The sequence below is a fragment of the Paramormyrops kingsleyae genome, chromosome 24 (genome assembly GCF_048594095.1).
Source record: "Paramormyrops kingsleyae isolate MSU_618 chromosome 24, PKINGS_0.4, whole genome shotgun sequence".
Lineage (NCBI taxonomy): Eukaryota > Metazoa > Chordata > Actinopteri > Osteoglossiformes > Mormyridae > Paramormyrops > Paramormyrops kingsleyae.
Window position 1 is genome coordinate 25,336,089 of NC_132820.1, and position 26,659 is coordinate 25,362,747.

Genomic DNA, 26,659 nt, shown 5'->3' on the forward strand with positions numbered 1-26,659 from the left:
TAGAGGATTATAGAGTCATAGTTGTTTGGGTTAATTCTGACTACCACAAAAGTTTACAAGCCCTATTTTGGCAAGAGCTAATCATAAGAGCTAATCCTAATCATTTTCATCTTTGCCGTTTAAATCACTCATGAATAGATGTGTTTGTGAGAAATTGGTTTGTTTTAAGCATTTTAAATGTAAATAAATACTGCAATACTCATTGCAGAAATACATCTTTTCCAATATTGTGCAGCCTAATAATGAAGTACTTACTACTACGAGATATCTAACAACATACGATGCAACATTCAACAGGCGGTAGGGAAGTGATATGTGGCAGATCAAAGTGCCAATTCGATGTGGGGCAGTGATTAGCATGTGGAGAATGCTGCAGCAGTATTACAAAATCAGCAACTCTTTTAAAAATAATAGTGATATAAATATATTATTTATTAATAAGTATATAGAATCAGTACACAAAGTATAAGTATATAAAGTTTAAGTATATAAAGTATATAAGTATAAAAATGATATAAGTATAAAAATGATATAAGTATAAAAATGTTATAAGTATAAAAAATTTAAGTAAAAAAAGTTTAAGGGCTCAGAGGCCTGCTGCTCCTACTCATCAGAGTAGAGGTCGACCGATATGGGTTTTTCAATAGCCGATGCCGATGACGATATTTAGGAGTCAGGGTCAGCCGATGGCCGATATATGCTGCCGATATTTTTTGGCCGACAATTGGACGTTTTCCCCTCTATTTGCATGATAAAATATCACATTAATAATAACAAACGAAACACAAAATTTCTCAACTTAGCATTTATTGAATACTGACTTGTGTAAATTTAAATATAAACTTAAATAACAAAAACACAATACAACTTATAAACAACTTAAACTTATAAACAATAAAGATAGCAGCATTAGAATCTCTTTAGCAGCAAACTCATTCTTCAGCTCCCAAGCTCACCAGTCTGCTGCAGATATTGCACCTGGCTTTTCCTGGTGTTGGCTTTGTGAAATGCTGCCATACAGGATTAGATTTTTGTTCAGCCATCAGACAGCAATTACTAAAACAGAAGAATAAATGCAAGGTTAGAATTTTTATTATAGTACCTTCATCTTCAATTAATTCTACAATTCCAGTATTCCATGCACATTAAAACAATTACACTCTAATACATTTTGAAGAAAAAAAAAAACACAAAAAACAAACATAGCTTAAAGCCAAATTCACAATCAGAATCTAGTGATCCCGGAAAATAAAATAAAATAACTGTCGTATTGCACAGCCTTGTATGCAAGGACAACATAAGCCCCTAGTGATTGTGACGTTGTCTACGTATAAGCCCGTATAAAGGATAGACATGTTTAATGAGGAAACTAACTGCGCAAAGTCATGCACTTTTTATCTAGACGTCTGACAAATTGTTTGACTCTCCGGTCTCAAATGAAAAAAAGTTGCACAGAAGGACCATTGTCAGCATCAGCTCAAGTAAATGGTAACCACGCTTTCGAACAAACACTTTTCTCCGCCATGCATTGTTCTTAGCAGCTCTGTGTCTCCGAGGACGGCGCTGTCTGTGATCAGGGCAGAGTAATGCAACTCTCACACATGCTGCAGTATTTGAGAGCTGCCTGCTCCGCCCCACACACTCACAGAGTGAAACTCTCCGACACAAGAAAAAAAACATAACTGATAACATCGGGCTGATATGGTAATAATTAAAATGTTAACAATTAAAATGATTTTTAACGATTAAAAAACGTCTGTGAGCCCACCAATAAGCGCACAAAACGAACTCTATTAGAATCAATGATCCTTAATGTTACCTGTAAGCTACAGTTGGTTGAAGGCTCATTATCATTACCCCAGTTCCCAATAGCGTAATTCGCGATTTCTTTTAAAGGAACATTTCATAGCAAACTACTTAAATAAACAGGTCATTGAAAGATCAGAATTTAAGCCTTACCGTTTTATCCCAGGACTCTTCCAAAACTTCTGGCTGTGGTCCTGCGCAAGGCAGCATGGGTCACGTGTTCCACAGCAACAATAACACTGGGTTGCCCGCAGACGTGCCTGTCTGAAAATCGGCGTAGTGCACTCGGATATCGGCCGATGCCGATACATTAAAAAATGCTAAATATCGGCCCGATATATCGGCCGGCCGATATATCGGTCGACCTCTACATCAGAGTGGATCTTTTGCTTGAACTTCTTCTTCAGAGCCTCTGCTAAGATGGCAGCAATGTCCTCTGAGGGCATGGGCGTCCCCTGCGTCAGTCCCCTCCTCGTCACTGGCGTCCCACCTGGCGACCTCAGCACTGGGCGCAGTTTAATGTGCGGCAGCTCCGCCAGAACATCCACCATGTTGGGGCCATTGGTGGGTCCTGCGCCACTTCCCTGACGATGACTCGTCTTCTGCTTCGGGCCCTGGATATTAGCAGGCGGAGGAGGAGGAGGCGGTGGAGGAGGAGGAGGGAAACAGCTTGGAGCTGAAGTGGGGACTATAAGAGGAGTCCCAGTGGTCTCCGAATTGCTCCGGGGCATATTTGGGTCAGTCAGGGCACCAGCAAGCTGGGAGATCTCGGACCGTAAACGGTCCACCTCGTCTTCGAGGGCTGCAATCTTCTCCCAAACTGCCGCCCACTGATCACCGTGATCCCCGTGTCCACTGGGGAGGTGGATGCCACTCCCGACCTTTGCAGGGGCGTTGCCATTTATAGTAACCCCCGTTGCAACACTTGAGGATGTCTTCACAAAGCGCTGGGAAAGAAAAAAATCTCCAGGTGCAAAAAACTTGTTACATTGCGCAGTTCAACGCAGAGGGGGCGACTCTGTGAAACAAGAGATCTTCCTTGGTCGAAAAAATACTGAATTCGGAAGGGAATCAAATCCAAAAAAAACAGTCTGCACACAAAGTACAGAGAGTTAGATGTCTTACTTAAACATCACACAAAATTATATTTTTTTCCATCATCCATTAACATACAGCGCAATCTCAGATCCACATTAGGCCATACTATACAGATTTCCTGAATAACATTAATATACACATATACATGTATATATTTAAATATGCACATTATAAACATTTCAACCTGCAATGGTACTAACAGGGTGGCTAAACTGAATAACACCATATTACAGTCAACGTATTCCGATCAATTAGCAAGTAGCCTTATAGGTAGCTTTAGCATTTTACATACAACTACAAAGAATGATACATTAGCAAAGAAAATAATCAACCACACAATCAACAAAGGTTCACATTCATATCCTGACTGTTTTTCCTTCACACTAATGATCCCTATATCTATATTTTCCTTAACATTTAACCAAACAGGTAAATTGACCTACCAGGATATCCAAGAGAGCAAAAGCACCAAAATCTTTCTATCCACTAATTGCTGCAATTGTATGCTTCGGCCAAAAAAAATAAACAGTGCTCTAAACGTTGATATCTACACAAATATATATACATATATGTAGATATATACGTTTATTTCTCTAAGTTGCCGTTCACTCTTCTTTCCGCTCTCTTTACCCGCCTTCCTCCGTCTAGAAAAACCCGCCGGAAAAAAAACTCCCACCCTACCTTTCGGCACTCAGGAACGTCTTAAAGAGACAGCTGCCCACTTTGGTATACACACACTTATTGTAAGGTTCATGTCTCCCTCTTTACAAATTACGCTCTATAATAGCTTCAAATCATTATGGTACTTTAGCTTTATAGACCTGGCTTCATATGGTTTTGTTATTATTATTTTTGGTATTAGTATTATTATTTTAAGAATGAAGCTAAATAATATAGCCGCCCACTAATATGTCACATATGGGTTAAAATGCAGAGGACACATTTCGTCGTTGTGTGATGTGCCAAGAATGGCACTTGATCACAAAGTACAAATACTTTTTTACTTGCCAACATTCATAAGCAACGTTATTTTTCAGTACAGTTGCGGTTTTTATAAATCTTGGTGATTAATATTCGCGGAGAGCGTGGGGTTTCCATTTTTCTATAACATTTATATTGTTAAAGGAAACACAGCTTAGCAAGCTGTTTAATTTTAATGACTGATTGTTTTCAGTATTAACTAGTATTTGTTTAACATTGGTTTAAAGTTGACTGCTGCTACTTTAGCAACACCTCGGCATGCGCTCTCTGAGCTGATCCTAATCACTTTCATCCTTGATATTTCAGTCAGTCATGAATGGAGGTGTTTGTGAGAAACTTATTTATTTATTTTTTTAAAAAAGATCCTTTATAAACACTCCAATACTTACTGCAGAAAATGATTTTACGCAATGTCCTGCAGTCCTGTTATGAAATACTAATCTAACAACATACAATGTGCTGCCCACAGAAACGCTGTCTGTGCGCAGCCTGCTGGCAAAAAGCGGAACTACAGTTACAGCAAATAAGGCAGAACGGAAACATCGGCGTCACTCCTTGGACTGATGATAGCTTATAAATAGTTCTCAGTGAACCAAATAGAATGAACCAAATTTCACTGGTCCCATGCAAACTGACACCCATCTGGAACAACCCTGACATCCTGTTAAATAAAAAAAGTGATAAACTTCCTGGCTTGGCATAATAAAGGAATCAAGCGCCTCGAACATATAATCCAAGACAATTGCATGATATCATTTGACAAAATTACAGAAACTTATAACATTGAGAAAAACAAATACTTAGAATATCTTCAACTTAAATCAATAATACATAATAGATGGTGCCGTAAGCAATTAGATCTGGAGCTTTCACCAAAAATAGCAAACTTTTTAATAACTCCAACTAAAAAACTACTGTCTAGGATTTACGTGCATCTAGCAGAATCTGATACAACGCTCTCACTCCCTACCCACAAATGGGAAAGGGATTTGCTCATCAATCCAGACACTAACTTCTGGAGGCAAATTTGCTTGAATACCTTTTGAATGAATCAGAACTCCAACCTGCAGCTATTACAGTACAAAATTTTACACAGAACACACTACACAGGGCAGAGGATGTTCCAGATGGGTATCAGAGATACTGACATATGCCTAACTTGTAAGAAGGATGCACCAGATAATTACCTGCATGCTTTCTGGTATTGCACACCGGTCAACGAATTCTGGCAAAGGATTTGTGAAGACTCATCTACACACCTAGGGCATCCCATCCCACCCTCCCCCTCACTCTGCCTGCTTGGGGACCTCACTAACACTAATATGGACACGAATAAATCTTGCATGCTTCTCACAGTACTAACCGTTGCTAAGAAAACAATCCTTCTGAACTGAAGTCAAAAGAGAATTTAAACATAAATCTGTTCAAAAATCTACTCTTGGATTATGTTTCCATGGAGAGGATGTCTGCCTGTAAGAAAAATCATTTGATCGATGAAGACAGTTGAAGACAGTTGGACTCCAATAATTAATTTTTTAATGTAATGTCGTCACGGGTGGTGGGGCCTTGCCGTCACCGTCCCGGGTTGGGGGCTGGGTTGTTGGGGTCCTCTGGTGTTTCTCTTGGCTGAGGGCGCGTGGTCAGTGTCTCTGGGTGGCCGCTGGCCTGGCCTGTTGGGGGCGGAGCGGGGGATGGGAGGTTCTGCCCCCCCGGGGTGGGTGGCGCGCTGGGGGGGGATCGGGGGGTGGGGCCTCTGGGTTCCGCCTGGGGTGCGTGGGTTTGGGGGCGTGGGCTCTATCTGCTGGGGCCGCTGCTCCGGCTCCCAGGCGGGTGGTCGCCCGCATGCTGGGGGGCTTGGTCTGCCCGGGCCCGTTGCCTGGTGGGGGTGGGTCGTTGTCTGCCGTTGGCGATTCCGGTGCGGGGCCCTCGGACACTGTGGGGTGGTTTGGGGGGGGCGGTGGGGGGAGCCTCTGCCTCGCCTGGGGGGGGGCCAGGGGTGGCCGGGGGGCGGGGGTCACCCCGCCTGGCTGGACCGGCTCCCCGTTTGCCGGGGGGTCTGGGGTTGTCCCGTCCTTGGCTGCTAGCTGGGGTCTCATCGGGCGTGGTGGGGTGGGTCTCTCCCGGTCTGCGCCTGGGGGGGGGGGGGGGGCTCCCTGCTGCCGGGTTGCTTGTGGTCTGAATGGTCCAGAGAAGGAGGCTGAGGGTCTGGCTGGTCCAGAGGAGGTTGAAAAAGGTCTGGATGGTCCAGTGGAGGTTGGTGAGGTTCTGGATCGTACAGTGGAGGTTGGTGAGGGTCTGGCTGGTCCAGAGGAGGTTGGTGAGGGTTTGGATGGTCCAGTGGAGGAGGATGAGTGTTTGGCTCGTCTAGAGGAGGCTTTGGCTGATCCAGCGATATTCCTGGCCTGCCGTATGAGTTTGTTTGCCATCTGTGATGGCCGAATCCTTGCTGCCTCACTCACCCTTTTCTTCTTTTGTGCCTGTTGTGCCTCTTTCTTTTTCTGCAGATGTTTTTGATATGTTTGATACGATGAGAGGCAAGACCACCTTAATGGCTGGTCTATTGTCATTGTCGATGCTGTCCACTCTCTTGCTTTAATCGTGGATTTTACAATTGCAAGGCTCTCATAAGTTTCCACATTCATGGAGCATCTGTCTGCTTCAAGAATATCATCCATGAGATTAAATGATCCCTCAACCAGGGGGCCTGTGAAAATGCTAAGTAGTGCTTTGACCAGCTGACCCAGAATGGGAAATCTCACACCTCTCTCTGGATTTTTCATGGATACAACTCTGCTCCACCAATCTACATCAACTCGGCCTTCCTCTTCAATGTAGTTCTGGGCACACGTTACCAGGTCCACCTCTATTTGGTACGCCCGTATCTCTTCCTCCACCTGACCAATCTCTTCTGGTGCGACCACATTAGGCAAGGCCTCTCCTGATGTGATAAAAGCCCCACAGATGGAGTCATCTTGAATCAGAGAGGGAGTGAGTGCAGAAAGTGAGGTGATTATCTTGTTGTCCAGAGGAAGGTTTTTGAGAAGGAACTCTGATGACTTCATGTACCCTTCTCTGAGAGAGTTGTAAATGTTTCTCACCCATATCTTCCTCTCCACACGGGCCTTGTTTAGTGCAGAGTAGCAGTATCTTCCAACAGACAACCTTTTGTCTGATAGTTGCAAATCTTTACCCCGGACATCAACCTTGATGATATCCTTTGCACTCAGTGGGATGGCTTCCGGCTTCATAAATTTGCTGAGGAGCTCTCGAACTAGGGCCACCATCTCCACGTGCAGCAAGTGCGCCATTGGTTTTTCATGTTGCATTTTTTTTTAAAATCCCTGAAATGTTGCAAGTCTTTTTTTCAAGATTTAACTTAACTTTAAATTACTGAAGTAATATTTTGGTGCATAATCATTGTTTTTGTCAGATGTTAATCAGATCATAATCAGATGTTATCAGTTAAATCTTTAAAATGTTTTAAGTGTATGTCAATGTTTGTGGCTGAAGAGAAAAGAAAAAATTCGCAACACTGCTGTATTTTTTTCTTAAGATAAATATTCCTTTTCTTCATTTCCTGTAAAAAAAAATGCAGACTTAATAAAGTATTTTACATTTTTTGCCTTGGAATTGAATGTCTAATCTTTCCATTACATTTGAAATATGGAAATAACATACTGATTAAAAATAATTTCACTTTATTCACTTTTTTTTTAACTATAAACTGCTATTTATTTGAACACTTCTATATAACTCTGCATAACTTCTAAAGCTGGTTATGATTGCTGTAGTAGAGACCTGGCTGTTCCCTTTGTAAAAAACAACAACTGTTATTAACTTTCATTACATTTAGCCTAAAGTTTTTGCCTACACAAGTTAGCCTGCTACAAGATACCTCTGAACATGTCGACCGTGACTTTGAATCGGTCAAACTCAAACACAGAGATTCGTGCCTTCCGGTCAAGGTTGGCTTGTGTTCCCATTCGGGATGTTGTGGCTTGTTCTTGTTGAAGAATTTCTATTCTGGTCTTTTCCTCAACTGTTAGTGCATATCTCGTCAGCACTTCGTTAAGAAGCCTTCTGTATCACACAAACACACACACACACCACTGTGGCTATTTTCATTGCTTATTCCTACATAAAACCTAACAACACTAAACTAGCACATCACTCTACATGCAATATAATACAATAAAAATAGTTAACTGCAGAGACAGCACATTAAAAAATACTTAATTTATACTACAAAATGATTAGCATTACCTGTATTTGTGTTCTTCATTTGGATCCAGCACATAGTAACAATGCACCACCAGTACATTCATTCAGCCTGGTGCACACCTCCAGCATCTGAAGAAATCTGTTGCTAATAGGTCTTATCAAGCTCTTGGAAGGAAGATGGAGCAGACTCTGAAACTCTGAGAAAATCTCCTTCTGTTTTGGTGACTTCTCAATATCATAATAGACATCGGAGCAGAAATTTTCCACTTCTGTGCTGAACGGACTCATGAGGGCCTTGGCAGCATTGGAAACCATGTGCACGGTGTCTCCAGATACATCAAGGAGGTATGGGTTCTCCTTCCTTGCTTGAGTTTCAAGGCCAGACTTTTTTCCTCTCATGACTGCACAGTTGTCAAGGAGGATGCTGGTAACTTGTCTCCACTCAAGACCATAAGTCTGCATGACATCTTTAAGTTCCAGCATAAGGTTTGGGGCATTTGCAATGTTGACTTTTCTGCTTGCCAGATGTTGTGTTATTACTCTGTTGCTTTCATTATCAAAAAAGCGAACCAACTGCCAAAAGGCTCGCCATCTCTACTTTCTTCAATCCACGCCCAGCGCCATTTATTTTTGAGTCCTTTATAAATTGCTAGGACATCATCCCCAGGCTTCATAAACTTGCGCTCCATTTTTTTTTCTCCGACAACGCTAACGTGACATTGACGTATGGGTGTCAATCATACCGTGTTGCAAGGACCCGCCCTTCTCTACTTCTGATAGGCTTGTAACGTTAGTTAAAGCTGCGTTCCTCTCATATGATTGGTAGGTGAAATAAATTGGCTCGAAAATATTAAACCGCATGCGCAGGCTCTAAAATATTATTATTTTTTTTCCTCACGGCCGCACGCCGGAGATCCGGCACGGTGCCGGAATACTTTAAGCCCTGCACTAAGGATCTGGTCTCAATTTCGTAAACATTATGGCCTAGCCTCCATGTCTGTTTACGTCCCTGTCATGGCCAACCTGCTATTTCCAGCTTCTCTATTAGATAATGCATTCAGACAATGGTTTAAAAATGGAGTGTTGAATATTAAGACGTTATATAAGGATGGCGTCTTCATGTCATTTGATCAGGTTAGACAGGAGTTTGCTCTGCCAGCAAATCACTTTTTCAGATACCTACAAGTTAGACATTTCACACAGAATAACGTCAGTCATTTTCCTTCACTACTGTACCTCAGACATCATTTCTTGATTCAATCATAGAAACTCAGCCAGAGGTTAGGGGAACCGTCTCAAAGCTGTACACAAATATATTTGACATGGAAGGTTCTTCACTGACAATAGTAAAAGTAAATTGGGAGAAGGATATGGGTACAACTATTAATGATGGTCAATGGTCTAACATACTTCAAAGAATCCACTCCTCCTCTATTTGTGCGAGGCACTGCCTCATTCAGTTCAAGATTGTACATAGACTTCACATGTCTGGGGTTTACTTATCCAAGATTTACCCGGGGGTTAATCCTATTTGTGACAGATGTAGACAAGCACCTGCTACTCTCTTTCACACTTTTTGGTCATGTCCAAGTATGACTGCATTGTGGTCTTCAATATTTGAGGTGTATTCTGTGATTTCGGGGGTAACCTTTCAAGGGAGGTAATGCTAAGATTATACAATTCCTTGGTCAGACCTCACCTAGAATATTGTGTGCAGATTTGGTCACCATATCTTAAAAAGGACATTGCGGCCTTAGAAAAGGTGCAGCATAGGGCCACAAGAATGATTCCTGGTCTTAGAGGAATGTCATACGAGGAAAGGTTATTTGAGCTAAATCTGTTCAGCCTCAAGCAAAGGAGACTGAGGGGGGACATGATCCAGGTCTATAAGATTCTAACAGGTTTGGATGCTGTTCAACCGAATAGTTACTTCAGCATTAGTTCAAATACAAGAACTCGTGGCCATAGGTGGAAATTAGCGGGAGAACATTTCAAACTGGATTTAAGGAAGCACTTCTTTACACAGCGTGTAGTCAGAGTATGGAATAGTCTTCCTGATAACGTAGTGCAAGCTGAATCCTTGGGTTCCTTTAAATCAGAGCTAGATAAGATTTTAACAACTCTGAGCTATTAGTTAAGTTCTCCCCAAGCGAGCTCGATGGGCCGAATGGCCTCCTCTCTTTTGTATAGTTCTTATGTTCTTATGTTCTATGTGTTTTTTCTGTTCCTACAATGTCCTCCCTACTGGAGTACAGTCTGGGGGCTGTTTTAATTCCCCTCCTCTCTTCTCATGTAATTCTGTTTTCTCTGTTCTTCCTATATCCCCTGTCTTCCTGACCTGTCTACCCCCTATAATGTGATGTTTGTGTATATGTATGGTCGGGTTGATGGGCAGTTATTTTCACTTGTACTTGTGACTAGTAACATGGTGTATTGCAACAGCAATAAAGGGTTTCGTCATCATCATCATCGTCATCATCATCATCATCACTTCCAGGCCTTTTGGCAACTTGTGCAGCCAGCCTTGAAGACCAAGATGGTGCGGGTCACCAGGGCCAGTGCAGCTAAGCTGTGTTATCAGGGTCTCGTGGATTAATGCATACTACACTAAATAAGACTTTAGCCTGAAAGCTTAGCCTATTGGTGCTTAATGGAAATATGAACTAATGCAAAGGTGATCACAAAGGCTGCAATTAATCATGTTATATAGCCCCAAGCCATTTAAGTTTCATCTTTAACTATTTCATTTAGGTGGTAAATATACTTTTATATAAGCAGTAAAACTAATTGTACGTTTGCAGTACTTTTGCTAATTTAATTAACTTTCTTTCTTATCTCTAACAGAAACTTGCGCCCATAGACGAGTTGCTTCTGTTCCTAATGCATCTCTCCGTGGCTCTGCCTCTCTGCGATCATGCCAACCATTTTGGTATCCACCGCACCACTGTCAGCAGAATTATAACGACCTGGACACACTTCTGGTACCACCTGCTTGGTTCTATCTGTCTGTAGCTACCAAAAGAAGCCATACAAGCTCAATTACCACCAGAGTTTTCCCCATATGCAAACACACAAGTGATGCTGGACTGTACAGAAATCTTTTGTCAAACACCATCATCTCTTGTTCTGCACAGCTGACATGGGCATTATGGTGGACATGGGGTTTCTTGTGCACACTCTTGTACCCTGCAAGGTTTACCGGCCTGCTGTCCTGTCAAAGAAAACTCAGATGAGTAAACAGGATGTTGAACAAACACAGTCCATCGCCCGTTTGCGGGTTCATGTCGAAACGTGTATCCGGAGAGTTAAGGTGAACAAACTTTTTGAGAAAGTTATTCCCTTATCTGCGTGTGGAAGTATTGATCAGTTGTTCCGTGTGGGTTAATTCTTGGTAAACCAACAGAATGTCGCTTGTCAAGGCATGGGCAACTGGACAATGAAAGTCTGTACTCAACTCAAAAGCCTGGACTGCCACCTGACTGGACATTTCTCTGTGAGCTTTCATATGCTGTTTTGTATTTTGTCATGTTAACAGTGCTGTTTGTTTTTTGTACCCTGTGATATACCTTTCAGTAAAATATCTGAAATATTTACATAATGGTTACATTTGCTTTTTATTGTCTCTTACATTGTCACTTATAGTAACGTGTTGCTGGAATTTGATTCGTTTTTAGTAACGGAGTAATTTAACGCTTTATAATTTTAAAATTGATAATGAGATTACTGTTACAATTTCAAGTAACTTTATGTTACCGCTGCGTTACCAATAAAATCAAGTGCTTTAACATCTATATTGTAAAAACAGAAATAATAATTCACAGTAACCTGTCAGCGGCAGGCAGATGTCTGTCTGACAGTCACACGCGCGACGTCATCTACGGGAGACCTACATGCATGAGAAACCAGCTCAAACAAAAACAAAGTGAGCATAGCGAGTGAGAAGTGCTTTTTAATCAAGACTTGGGATAGAACAACAAATTTAATAATTTTGCTCATTTAATATTTCGATTTTAATTAGGCTTAATTTTTGGATATCCATGTTTACATAATATTTAGAATCCCACCACAATTGAGAATGGAATGCCACAGATATTAGTCTCTACCACAGCTGCAGAACAGCCCAGTCTTGGCAGAATAGCCACATTAATGAGCTCGAGCAAAGACCTTTACTCCCAAAGGGACAGAAAACTGTATCAGGCCATGCTGGCAAAGACCCTTGTTTCAAACCTGGTACCACTTTGCGTTGAATGCTGAAAAGGGCCCATTAAATACATTAGGTATGTTATTTGATAAACTTGGGTTTATTTTACTCATAAAAAATAATACCCCAATTTACCCAAACGAGTGAGTACAAATTTTGATTTGAAATATTAATTGTTAATATTGAAATTAATTAATATTAATATTGAAATATTAATTGATTTGAGTAAATATTATAGGATGGTACTGTGATAGTGTCAAGGTTGCGGGCGGCTCGGGCACGGGAGCGAGGCATGGTGCAGGCACAAAAAAGGGTGGACGACCCACTTGCGGCTCAAAGAAAAACAAACAGGGTTTATTAAATAAAACAGAAAAAACTACAAAACCAAACAAACCAAAAAGGACCACGAGGGGTCAAAAACTAAAGGGAATAAACTAAGACTAAATCACAAAAACCAAATCACATCAAACACTGAAAATAGCAAAACCATTGAACATCGCAAACAATAAATCACACAAAAACAATGAACCACTGAGGAACTAAACAGAAGCAGGAACTAAAATACTAAAGGGGTAACGAGACTAACACAGGACAGGTGAGACTAATTAACAAAGACCAGGGAAACAGGGCACAGGTGAAACTAATAAACTCAAAGGAACTAAACAGGGACACAGGGAAACAGAAACCAACACTAGGGAATTTAAACAGGTAAAGACACAAGCAGGGGCAGAAGGAACAAAACCAAAACCCATATACAAAATCACCAAATACAATAACTAGACAAACTCAACTGAAACACTAGGGAGCAAAATACAAAAACCGATGCCGATACATTAAAAAATGCTAAATATCGGCCCTCTACATCAGAGTGGATCTTTTGCTTGAACTTCTTCTTCAGAGCCTCTGCTAAGATGGCAGCAATGTCCTCTGAGGGCATGGGCGTCCCCTGCGTCAGTCCCCTCCTCGTCACTGGCGTCCCACCTGGCGACCTCAGCACTGGGCGCAGTTTAATGTGCGGCAGCTCCGCCAGAACATCCACCATGTTGGGGCCATTGGTGGGTCCTGCGCCACTTCCCTGACGATGACTCGTCTTCTGCTTCGGGCCCTGGATATTAGCAGGCGGAGGAGGAGGAGGAGGAGGGGGAGGGAAACAGCTTGGAGCTGAAGTGGGGACTATAAGAGGAGTCCCAGTGGTCTCCGAATTGCTCCGGGGCATATTTGGGTCAGTCAGGGCACCAGCAAGCTGGGAGATCTCGGACCGTAAACGGTCCACCTCGTCTTCGAGGGCTGCAATCTTCTCCCAAACTGCCGCCCACTGATCCCCGTGATCCCCGTGTCCACTGGGGAGGTGGATGCCACTCCCGACCTTTGCAGGGGCGTTGCCATTTATAGTAACCCCCGTTGCAACACTTGAGGATGTCTTCACAAAGCGCTGGGAAAGAAAAAAATCTCCAGGTGCAAAAAACTTGTTACATTGCGCAGTTCAACGCAGAGGGGGCGACTCTGTGAAACAAGAGATCTTCCTTGGTCGAAAAAATACTGAATTCGGAAGGGAATCAAATCCAAAAAAAACAGTCTGCACACAAAGTACAGAGAGTTAGATGTCTTACTTAAACATCACACAAAATTATATTTTTTTCCATCATCCATTAACATACAGCGCAATCTCAGATCCACATTAGGCCATACTATACAGATTTCCTGAATAACATTAATATACACATATACATGTATATATTTAAATATGCACATTATAAACATTTCAACCTGCAATGGTACTAACAGGGTGGCTAAACTGAATAACACCATATCACAGTCAACGTATTCCGATCAATTAGCAAGTAGCCTTATAGGTAGCTTTAGCATTTTACATACAACTACAAAGAATGATACATTAGCAAAGAAAATAATCAACCACACAATCAACAAAGGTTCACATTCATATCCTGACTGTTTTTCCTTCACACTAATGATCCCTATATCTATATTTTCCTTAACATTTAACCAAACAGGTAAATTGACCTACCAGGATATCCAAAAGAGAGCAATTGCACCAAAATCTTTCTATTCACTAATTGCTGCAATTGTATGCTTCGGCCAAAAAAAATAAACAGTGCTCTAAACGTTGATATCTACACAAATATATATACATATATGTAGATATATACGTTTATTTCTCTAAGTTGCCGTTCACTCTTCTTTCCGCTCTCTTTACCCGCCTTCCTCCGTCTAGAAAAACCCGCCGGAAAAAAAACTCCCACCCTACCTTTCGGCACTCAGGAACGTCTTAAAGAGACAGCTGCCCACTTTGGTATACACACACTTATTGTAAGGTTCATGTCTCCCTCTTTACAAATTACGCTCTATAATAGCTTCAAATCATTATGGTACTTTAGCTTTATAGACCTGGCTTCATATGGTTTTGTTATTATTATTTTTGGTATTCGTATTATTATTTTAAGAATGAAGCTAAATAATATAGCCGCCCACTAATATGTCACATATGGGTTAAAATGCAGAGGACACATTTCGTCGTTGTGTGATGTGCCAAGAATGGCACTTGATCACAAAGTACAAATACTTTTTTACTTGCCAACATTCATAAGCAACGTTATTTTTCAGTACAGTTGCGGTTTTTATAAATCTTGGTGATTAATATTCGCGGAGAGCGTGGGGTTTCCATTTTTCTATAACATTTATATTGTTAAAGGAAACACAGCTTAGCAAGCTGTTTAATTTTAATGACTGATTGTTTTCAGTATTAACTAGTATTTGTTTAACATTGGTTTAAAGTTGACTGCTGCTACTTTAGCAACAGCTCGGCATGCGCTCTCTGAGCTGATCCTAATCACTTTCATCCTTGATATTTCAGTCAGTCATGAATGGAGGTGTTTGTGAGAAACTTATTTATTTATTTTTTTAAAAAAGATCCTTTATAAACACTCCAATACTTACTGCAGAAAATGATTTTACGCAATGTCCTGCAGTCCTGTTATGAAATACTAATCTAACAACATACAATGTGCTGCCCACAGAAACGCTGTCTGTGCGCAGCCTGCTGGCAAAAAGCGGAACTACAGTTACAGCAAATAAGGCAGAACGGAAACATCGGCGTCACTCCTTGGACTGATGATAGCTTATAAATAGTTCTCAGTGAACCAAATAGAATGAACCAAATTTCACTGGTCCCATGCAAACTGACACCCATCTGGAACAACCCTGACATCCTGTTAAATAAAAAAAGTGATAAACTTCCTGGCTTGGCATAATAAAGGAATCAAGCGCCTCGAACATATAATCCAAGACAATTGCATGATATCATTTGACAAAATTACAGAAACTTATAACATTGAGAAAAACAAATACTTAGAATATCTTCAACTTAAATCAATAATACATAATAGATGGTGCCGTAAGCAATTAGATCTGGAGCTTTCACCAAAAATAGCAAACTTTTTAATAACTCCAACTAAAAAACTACTGTCTAGGATTTACGTGCATCTAGCAGAATCTGATACAACGCTCTCACTCCCTACCCACAAATGGGAAAGGGATTTGCTCATCAATCCAGACACTAACTTCTGGAGGCAAATTTGCTTGAATACCTTTTGAATGAATCAGAACTCCAACCTGCAGCTATTACAGTACAAAATTTTACACAGAACACACTACACAGGGCAGAGGATGTTCCAGATGGGTATCAGAGATACTGACATATGCCTAACTTGTAAGAAGGATGCACCAGATAATTACCTGCATGCTTTCTGGTATTGCACACCGGTCAACGAATTCTGGCAAAGGATTTGTGAAGACTCATCTACACACCTAGGGCATCCCATCCCACCCTCCCCCTCACTCTGCCTGCTTGGGGACCTCACTAACACTAATATGGACACGAATAAATCTTGCATGCTTCTCACAGTACTAACCGTTGCTAAGAAAACAATCCTTCTGAACTGGAAGTCAAAAGAGAATTTAAACATAAATCTGCCAAATGACTATTTCAATATTAGTCTAAATACTAGAACTCGTGGCCATAAGTGGAAATTAGCGGGAGAACATTTTAAAACAAATTTGAGGAAGCACTTCTTTACACAGCATGTAGTCAGAGTATGGAATAGTCTTCCTGCTATTGTAGTGGAAGCTAAAACCATGGGTTCCTTTAAATCAGAGCTAGATAAGATTTTAACAACTCTGAGATATTAGCTAAGTTCTCCCCAAACGAGCTTGATGGGCCGAATGGCCTCCTCTCGTTTGTAAATTTCTTATGTTCTTATGTTCTTATGTTCAAAAATCTACTCTTGGATTATGTTTCCATGGAGAGGATGTCTGCCTGTAAGAAAAATCATTTGATCGATGAAGACAGTTGAAGACAGTTGGACTCCAATAATTAATTTTTTAATGTAATGTCGTCACGGGTGGTGGGGCCTTGCCGTCACCGTCCCGGGTTGGGGGCTGGGTTGTTGGGGTCCTCTGGTGTTTCTCTTGGCTGAGGGCGCGTGGTCAGTGTCTCTGGGTGGCCGCTGGCCTGGCCTGTTGGGGGCGGAGCGGGGGATGGGAGGTTCTGCCCCCCCGGGGTGGGTGGCGCGCTGGGGGGGGATCGGGGGGTGGGGCCTCTGGGTTCCGCCTGGGGTGCGTGGGTTTGGGGGCGTGGGCTCTATCTGCTGGGGCCGCTGCTCCGGCTCCCAGGCGGGTGGTCGCCCGCATGCTGGGGGGCTTGGTCTGCCCGGGCCCGTTGCCTGGTGGGGGTGGGTCGTTGTCTGCCGTTGGCGATTCCGGTGCGGGGCCCTCGGACACTGTGGGGTGGTTTGGGGGGGGCGGTGGGGGGAGCCTCTGCCTCGCCTGGGGGGGGGCCAGGGGTGGCCGGGGGGCGGGGGTCACCCCGCCTGGCTGGACCGGCTCCCCGTTTGCCGGGGGGTCTGGGGTTGTCCCGTCCTTGGCTGCTAGCTGGGGTCTCATCGGGCGTGGTGGGGTGGGTCTCTCCCGGTCTGCGCCTGGGGGGGGGGGGGGGGGCTCCCTGCTGCCGGGTTGCTTGTGGTCTGAATGGTCCAGAGAAGGAGGCTGAGGGTCTGGCTGGTCCAGAGGAGGTTGAAAAAGGTCTGGATGGTCCAGTGGAGGTTGGTGAGGTTCTGGATCGTACAGTGGAGGTTGGTGAGGGTCTGGCTGGTCCAGAGGAGGTTGGTGAGGGTTTGGATGGTCCAGTGGAGGAGGATGAGTGTTTGGCTCGTCTAGAGGAGGCTTTGGCTGATCCAGCGATATTCCTGGCCTGCCGTATGAGTTTGTTTGCCATCTGTGATGGCCGAATCCTTGCTGCCTCACTCACCCTTTTCTTCTTTTGTGCCTGTTGTGCCTCTTTCTTTTTCTGCAGATGTTTTTGATATGTTTGATACGATGAGAGGCAAGACCACCTTAATGGCTGGTCTATTGTCATTGTCGATGCTGTCCACTCTCTTGCTTTAATCGTGGATTTTACAATTGCAAGGCTCTCATAAGTTTCCACATTCATGGAGCATCTGTCTGCTTCAAGAATATCATCCATGAGATTAAATGATCCCTCAACCAGGGGGCCTGTGAAAATGCTAAGTAGTGCTTTGACCAGCTGACCCAGAATGGGAAATCTCACACCTCTCTCTGGATTTTTCATGGATACAACTCTGCTCCACCAATCTACATCAACTCGGCCTTCCTCTTCAATGTAGTTCTGGGCACACGTTACCAGGTCCACCTCTATTTGGTACGCCCGTATCTCTTCCTCCACCTGACCAATCTCTTCTGGTGCGACCACATTAGGCAAGGCCTCTCCTGATGTGATAAAAGCCCCACAGATGGAGTCATCTTGAATCAGAGAGGGAGTGAGTGCAGAAAGTGAGGTGATTATCTTGTTGTCCAGAGGAAGGTTTTTGAGAAGGAACTCTGATGACTTCATGTATCCTTCTCTGAGAGAGTTGTAAATGTTCTCACCCATATCTTCCTCTCCACACGGGCCTTGTTTAGTGCAGAGTAGCAGTATCTTCCAACAGACAACCTTTTGTCTGATAGTTGCAAATCTTTACCCCGGACATCAACCTTGATGATATCCTTTGCACTCAGTGGGATGGCTTCCGGCTTCATAAATTTGCTGAGGAGCTCTCGAACTAGGGCCACCATCTCCACGTGCAGCAAGTGCGCCATTGGTTTTTCATGTTGCATTTTTTTTAAAAATCCCTGAAATGTTGAAAGTCTTTTTTTCAAGATTTAACTTAACTTTAAATTACTGAAGTAATATTTTGGTGCATAATCATTGTTTTTGTCAGATGTTAATCAGATCATAATCAGATGTTATCAGTTAAATCTTTAAAATGTTTTAAGTGTATGTCAATGTTTGTGGCTGAAGAGAAAAGAAAAAATTCGCAACACTGCTATATTTTTTTCTTAAGATAAATATTCCTTTTCTTCATTTCCTGTAAAAAAAAATGCAGACTTAATAAAGTATTTTACATTTTTTGCCTTGGAATTGAATGTCTAATCTTTCCATTACATTTGAAATATGGAAATAACATACTGATTAAAAATAATTTCACTTTATTCACTTTTTTTTTAACTATAAACTGCTATTTATTTGAACACTTCTATATAACTCTGCATAACTTCTAAAGCTGGTTATGATTGCTGTAGTAGAGACCTGGCTGTTCCCTTTGTAAAAAACAACAACTGTTATTAACTTTCATTACATTTAGCCTAAAGTTTTTGCCTACACAAGTTAGCCTGCTACAAGATACCTCTGAACATGTCGACCGTGACTTTGAATCGGTCAAACTCAAACACAGAGATTCGTGCCTTCCGGTCAAGGTTGGCTTGTGTTCCCATTCGGGATGTTGTGGCTTGTTCTTGTTGAAGAATTTCTATTCTGGTCTTTTCCTCAACTGTTAGTGCATATCTCGTCAGCACTTCGTTAAGAAGCCTTCTGTATCACACAAACACACACACACACACCACTGTGGCTATTTTCATTGCTTATTCCTACATAAAACCTAACAACACTAAACTAGCACATCACTCTACATGCAATATAATACAATAAAAATAGTTAACTGCAGAGACAGCACATTAAAAAATACTTAATTTATACTACAAAATGATTAGCATTACCTGTATTTGTGTTCTTCATTTGGATCCAGCACATAGTAATAATGCACCACCAGTACATCCATGAGTTCATTCAGCCTGGTGCACACCTCCAGCATCTGAAGAAATCTGTTGCTAATAGGTCTTATCAAGCTCTTGGAAGGAAGATGGAGCAGACTCTGAAACTCTGAGAAAATCTCCTTCTGTTTTGGTGACTTCTCAATATCATAATAGACATCGGAGCAGAAATTTTCCACTTCTGTGCTGAACGGACTCATGAGGGCCTTGGCAGCATTGGAAACCATGTGCACGGTGTCTCCAGATACATCAAGGAGGTATGGGTTCTCCTTCCTTGCTTGAGTTTCAAGGCCAGACTTTTTTCCTCTCATGACTGCACAGTTGTCAAGGAGGATGCTGGTAACTTGTCTCCACTCAAGACCATAAGTCTGCATGACATCTTAAAGTTCCAGCATAAGGTTTGGGGCATTTGCAATGTTGACTTTTCTGCTTGCCAGATGTTGTGTTATTACTCTGTTGCTTTCATTATCAAAAAAGCGAACCAACTGCCAAAAGGCTCGCCATCTCTACTTTCTTCAATCCACGTCCAGCGCCATTTATTTTTGAGTCCTTTATCTATTGCTAGGACATCATCCCCAGGCTTCATAAACTTGCGCTCCATTTTTTTTTCTCCGACAACGCTAACGTGACATTGACGTATGGGTGTCAATCATACCGTGTTGCAAGGACCCGCCCTTCTCTACTCCTGATAGGCTTGTAACGTTAGTTAAAGCTGCGTTCCTCTCATATGATTGGTAGGTGAAATAAATTGGCTCGAAAATATTAAACCGCATGCGCAGGCTCTAAAATATTATTATTTTTTTTCCTCACGGCCGCACGCCGGAGATCCGGCACGGTGCCGGAATACTTTAAGCCCTGCACTAAGGATCTGGTCTCAATTTCGTAAACATTATGGCCTAGCCTCCATGTCTGTTTACGTCCCTGTCATGGCCAACCTGCTATTTCCAGCTTCTCTATTAGATAATGCATTCAGACAATGGTTTAAAAATGGAGTGTTGAATATTAAGACGTTATATAAGGATGGCGTCTTCATGTCATTTGATCAGGTTAGACAGGAGTTTGCTCTGCCAGCAAATCACTTTTTCAGATACCTACAAGTTAGACATTTCACACAGAATAACGTCAGTCATTTTCCTTCACTACTGTACCTCAGACATCATTTCTTGATTCAATCATAGAAACTCAGCCAGAGGTTAGGGGAACCGTCTCAAAGCTGTACACAAATATATTTGACATGGAAGGTTCTTCACTGACAATAGTAAAAGTAAATTGGGAGAAGGATATGGGTACAACTATTAATGATGGTCAATGGTCTAACATATATCATCCACTCCTCCTCTATTTGTGCGAGGCACTGCCTCATTCAGTTCAAGATTGTACATAGACTTCACATGTCTGGGGTTTAGTTATCCAAGATTTACCCGGGGGTTAATCCTATTTGTGACAGATGTAGACAAGCACCTGCTACTCTCTTTCACACTTTTTGGTCATGTCCAAGTATGACTGCATTGTGGTCTTCAATATTTGAGGTGTATTCTGTGATTTCGGGGGTAACCTTTCAAGGGAGGTAATGCTAAGATTATACAATTCCTTGGTCAGACCTCACCTAGAATATTGTGTGCAGATTTGGTCACCATATCTTAAAAAGGACATTGCGGCCTTAGAAAAGGTGCAGCATAGGGCCACAAGAATGATTCCTGGTCTTAGAGGAATGTCATACGAGGAAAGGTTATTTGAGCTAAATCTGTTCAGCCTCAAGCAAAGGAGACTGAGGGGGGACATGATCCAGGTCTATAAGATTCTAACAGGTTTGGATGCTGTTCAACCGAATAGTTACTTCAGCATTAGTTCAAATACAAGAACTCATGGCCATAGGTGGAAATTAGCGGGAGAACATTTCAAACTGGATTTAAGGAAGCACTTCTTTACACAGCGTGTAGTCAGAGTATGGAATAGTCTTCCTGATAACGTAGTGCAAGCTGAATCCTTGGGTTCCTTTAAATCAGAGCTAGATAAGATTTTAACAACTCAGCTATTAGTTAAGTTCTCCCCAAGCGAGCTCGATGGGCCGAATGGCCTCCTCTCTTTTGTATAGTTCTTATGTTCTTATGTTCTATGTGTTTTTTCTGTTCCTACAATGTCCTCCCTACTGGAGTACAGTCTGGGGGCTGTTTTAATTCCCCTCCTCTCTTCTCATGTAATTCTGTTTTCTCTGTTCTTCCTATATCCCCTGTCTTCCTGACCTGTCTACCCCCTATAATGTGATGTTTGTGTATATGTATGGTCGGGTTGATGGGCAGTTATTTTCACTTGTACTTGTGACTAGTAACATGGTGTATTGCAACAGCAATAAAGGGTTTCGTCATCATCATCATCGTCATCATCATCATCATCACTTCCAGGCCTTTTGGCAACTTGTGCAGCCAGCCTTGAAGACCAAGATGGTGCGGGTCACCAGGGCCAGTGCAGCTAAGCTGTGTTATCAGGGTCTCGTGGATTAATGCATACTACACTAAATAAGACTTTAGCCTGAAAGCTTAGCCTATTGGTGCTTAATGGAAATATGAACTAATGCAAAGGTGATCACAAAGGCTGCAATTAATCATGTTATATAGCCCCAAGCCATTTAAGTTTCATCTTTAACTATTTCATTTAGGTGGTAAATATACTTTTATATAAGCAGTAAAACTAATTGTACGTTTGCAGTACTTTTGCTAATTTAATTAACTTTCTTTCTTATCTCTAACAGAAACTTGCGCCCATAGACGAGTTGCTTCTGTTCCTAATGCATCTCTCCGTGGCTCTGCCTCTCTGCGATCATGCCAACCATTTTGGTATCCACCGCACCACTGTCAGCAGAATTATAACGACCTGGACACACTTTTGGTACCACCTGCTTGGTTCTATCTGTCTGTAGCTACCAAAAGAAGCCATACAAGCTCAATTACCACCAGAGTTTTCCCCATATGCAAACACACAAGTGATGCTGGACTGTACAGAAATCTTTTGTCAAACACCATCATCTCTTGTTCTGCACAGCTGACATGGGCATTATGGTGGACATGGGGTTTCTTGTGCACACTCTTGTACCCTGCAAGGTTTACCGGCCTGCTGTCCTGTCAAAGAAAACTCAGATGAGTAAACAGGATGTTGAACAAACACAGTCCATCGCCCGTTTGCGGGTTCATGTCGAAACGTGTATCCGGAGAGTTAAGGTGAACAAACTTTTTGAGAAAGTTATTCCCTTATCTGCGTGTGGAAGTATTGATCAGTTGTTCCGTGTGGGTTAATTCTTGGTAAACCAACAGAATGTCGCTTGTCAAGGCATGGGCAACTGGACAATGAAAGTCTGTACTCAACTCAAAAGCCTGGACTGCCACCTGACTGGACATTTCTCTGTGAGCTTTCATATGCTGTTTTGTATTTTGTCATGTTAACAGTGCTGTTTGTTTTTTGTACCCTGTGATATACCTTTCAGTAAAATATCTGAAATATTTACATAATGGTTACATTTGCTTTTTATTGTCTCTTACATTGTCACTTATAGTAACGTGTTGCTGGAATTTGATTCGTTTTTAGTAACGGAGTAATTTAACGCGTTATAATTTTAAAATTGATAATGAGATTACTGTTACAATTTCAAGTAACTTTATGTTACCGCTGCGTTACCAATAAAATCAAGTGCTTTAACATCTATATTGTAAAAACAGAAATAATAATTCACAGTAACCTGTCAGCGGCAGGCAGATGTCTGTCTGACAGTCACACGCGCGACGTCATCTACGGGAGACCTACATGCATGAGAAACCAGCTCAAACAAAAACAAAGTGAGCATAGCGAGTGAGAAGTGCTTTTTAATCAAGACTTGGGATAGAACAACAAATTTAATAATTTTGCTCATTTAATATTTCGATTTTAATTAGGCTTAATTTTTGGATATCCATGTTTACATAATATTTAGAATCCCACCACAATTGAGAATGGAATGCCACAGATATTAGTCTCTACCACAGCTGCAGAACAGCCCAGTCTTGGCAGAATAGCCACATTAATGAGCTCGAGCAAAGACCTTTACTCCCAAAGGGACAGAAAACTGTATCAGGCCATGCTGGCAAAGACCCTTGTTTCAAACCTGGTACCACTTTGCGTTGAATGCTGAAAAGGGCCCATTAAATACATTAGGTATGTTATTTGATAAACTTGGGTTTATTTTACTCATAAAAAATAATACCCCAATTTACCCAAACGAGTGAGTACAAATTTTGATTTGAAATATTAATTGTTAATATTGAAATTAATTAATATTAATATTGAAATATTAATTGATTTGAGTAAATATTATAGGATGGTACTGTGATAGTGTCAAGGTTGCGGGCGGCTCGGGCACGGGAGCGAGGCATGGTGCAGGCACAAAAAAGGGTGGACGACCCACTTGCGGCTCAAAGAAAAACAAACAGGGTTTATTAAATAAAACAGAAAAAACTACAAAACCAAACAAACCAAAAAGGACCACGAGGGGTCAAAAACTAAAGGGAATAAACTAAGACTAAATCACAAAAACCAAATCACATCAAACACTGAAAATAGCAAAACCATTGAACATCGCAAACAATAAATCACACAAAAACAATGAACCACTGAGGAACTAAACAGAAGCAGGAACTAAAATACTAAAGGGGTAACGAGACTAACACAGGACAGGTGAGACTAATTAACAAAGACCAGGGAAACAGGGCACAGGTGAAACTAATAAACTCAAAGGAACTAAACAGGGACACAGGGAAACAGAAACCAACACTAGGGAATTTAAACAGGTAAAGACACAAGCAGGGGCAGAAGGAACAAAACCAAAACCCATATACAAAATCACCAAATACAATAACTAGACAAACTCAACTGAAACACTAGGGAGCAAAATACAAAAACCGATGCTGATACATTAAAAAATGCTAAATATCGGCCCTCTACATCAGAGTGGATCTTTTGCTTGAACTTCTTCTTCAGAGCCTCTGCTAAGATGGCAGCAATGTCCTCTGAGGGCATGGGCGTCCCCTGCGTCAGTCCCCTCCTCGTCACTGGCGTCCCACCTGGCGACCTCAGCACTGGGCGCAGTTTAATGTGCGGCAGCTCCGCCAGAACATCCACCATGTTGGGGCCATTGGTGGGTCCTGCGCCACTTCCCTGACGATGACTCGTCTTCTGCTTCGGGCCCTGGATATTAGCAGGCGGAGGAGGAGGAGGCGGTGGAGGAGGAGGAGGAGGGGGAGGGAAACAGCTTGGAGCTGAAGTGGGGACTATAAGAGGAGTCCCAGTGGTCTCCGAATTGCTCCGGGGCATATTTGGGTCAGTCAGGGCACCAGCAAGCTGGGAGATCTCGGACCGTAAACGGTCCACCTCGTCTTCGAGGGCTGCAATCTTCTCCCAAACTGCCGCCCACTGATCCCCGTGATCCCCGTGTCCACTGGGGAGGTGGATGCCACTCCCGACCTTTGCAGGGGCGTTGCCATTTATAGTAACCCCCGTTGCAACACTTGAGGATGTCTTCACAAAGCGCTGGGAAAGAAAAAAATCTCCAGGTGCAAAAAACTTGTTACATTGCGCAGTTCAACGCAGAGGGGGCGACTCTGTGAAACAAGAGATCTTCCTTGGTCGAAAAAATACTGAATTCGGAAGGGAATCAAATCCAAAAAAAACAGTCTGCACACAAAGTACAGAGAGTTAGATGTCTTACTTAAACATCACACAAAATTATATTTTTTTCCATCATCCATTAACATACAGCGCAATCTCAGATCCACATTAGGCCATACTATACAGATTTCCTGAATAACATTAATATACACATATACATGTATATATTTAAATATGCACATTATAAACATTTCAACCTGCAATGGTACTAACAGGGTGGCTAAACTGAATAACACCATATCACAGTCAACGTATTCCGATCAATTAGCAAGTAGCCTTATAGGTAGCTTTAGCATTTTACATACAACTACAAAGAATGATACATTAGCAAAGAAAATAATCAACCACACAATCAACAAAGGTTCACATTCATATCCTGACTGTTTTTCCTTCACACTAATGATCCCTATATCTATATTTTCCTTAACATTTAACCAAACAGGTAAATTGACCTACCAGGATATCCAAGAGAGCAAAAGCACCAAAATCTTTCTATCCACTAATTGCTGCAATTGTATGCTTCGGCCAAAAAAAATAAACAGTGCTCTAAACGTTGATATCTACACAAATATATATACATATATGTAGATATATACGTTTATTTCTCTAAGTTGCCGTTCACTCTTCTTTCCGCTCTCTTTACCCGCCTTCCTCCGTCTAGAAAAACCCGCCGGAAAAAAAACTCCCACCCTACCTTTCGGCACTCAGGAACGTCTTAAAGAGACAGCTGCCCACTTTGGTATACACACACTTATTGTAAGGTTCATGTCTCCCTCTTTACAAATTACGCTCTATGATAGCTTCAAATCATTATGGTACTTTAGCTTTATAGACCTGGCTTCATATGGTTTTGTTATTATTATTTTTGGTATTAGTATTATTATTTTAAGAATGAAGCTAAATAATATAGCCGCCCACTAATATGTCACATATGGGTTAAAATGCAGAGGACACATTTCGTCGTTGTGTGATGTGCCAAGAATGGCACTTGATCACAAAGTACAAATACTTTTTTACTTGCCAACATTCATAAGCAACGTTATTTTTCAGTACAGTTGCGGTTTTTATAAATCTTGGTGATTAATATTCGCGGAGAGCGTGGGGTTTCCATTTTTCTATAACATTTATATTGTTAAAGGAAACACAGCTTAGCAAGCTGTTTAATTTTAATGACTGATTGTTTTCAGTATTAACTAGTATTTGTTTAACATTGGTTTAAAGTTGACTGCTGCTACTTTAGCAACAGCTCGGCATGCGCTCTCTGAGCTGATCCTAATCACTTTCATCCTTGATATTTCAGTCAGTCATGAATGGAGGTGTTTGTGAGAAACTTATTTATTTATTTTTTTAAAAAAGATCCTTTATAAACACTCCAATACTTACTGCAGAAAATGATTTTACGCAATGTCCTGCAGTCCTGTTATGAAATACTAATCTAACAACATACAATGTGCTGCCCACAGAAACGCTGTCTGTGCG

General features: G+C 41.8%; 1 protein-coding gene and 3 long non-coding RNA genes across 4 annotated transcripts; all 4 read right to left on the bottom strand.

Annotated features, from left to right (window-relative positions):
- Positions 1 to 790: 790 nt before the first annotated feature.
- LOC140582403 (uncharacterized) lies at positions 791 to 3,846 on the bottom strand. Its single transcript, XR_011985359.1, has 3 exons — positions 3,348 to 3,846; positions 1,960 to 2,897; positions 791 to 1,056 (listed from the first exon to the last, which is right to left on the bottom strand). It is a non-coding gene; the product is annotated as an uncharacterized lncRNA (long non-coding RNA).
- A 652-nt stretch (positions 3,847 to 4,498) lies between these two features.
- On the bottom strand, positions 4,499 to 9,946 carry LOC140582237 (uncharacterized). Its single transcript, XM_072706462.1, has 3 exons — positions 7,781 to 9,946; positions 6,054 to 7,462; positions 4,499 to 4,516 (listed from the first exon to the last, which is right to left on the bottom strand). The coding sequence occupies exons 2-3, from the start codon at positions 7,209 to 7,211 to the stop codon at positions 4,499 to 4,501; spliced, it is 1,176 nt and encodes a 391-aa protein (XP_072562563.1). The 5' UTR covers positions 7,212 to 7,462; positions 7,781 to 9,946.
- Positions 9,947 to 12,640: 2,694 nt separating this feature from the next.
- On the bottom strand, positions 12,641 to 14,726 carry LOC140582260 (uncharacterized). Its single transcript, XR_011985185.1, has 2 exons — positions 14,334 to 14,726; positions 12,641 to 13,883 (listed from the first exon to the last, which is right to left on the bottom strand). It is a non-coding gene; the product is annotated as an uncharacterized lncRNA (long non-coding RNA).
- A 9,202-nt stretch (positions 14,727 to 23,928) lies between these two features.
- Positions 23,929 to 25,841, bottom strand: LOC140582259 (uncharacterized). Its single transcript, XR_011985184.1, has 2 exons — positions 25,637 to 25,841; positions 23,929 to 25,186 (listed from the first exon to the last, which is right to left on the bottom strand). It is a non-coding gene; the product is annotated as an uncharacterized lncRNA (long non-coding RNA).
- Between the last annotated feature and the right edge of the window lie 818 nt (positions 25,842 to 26,659).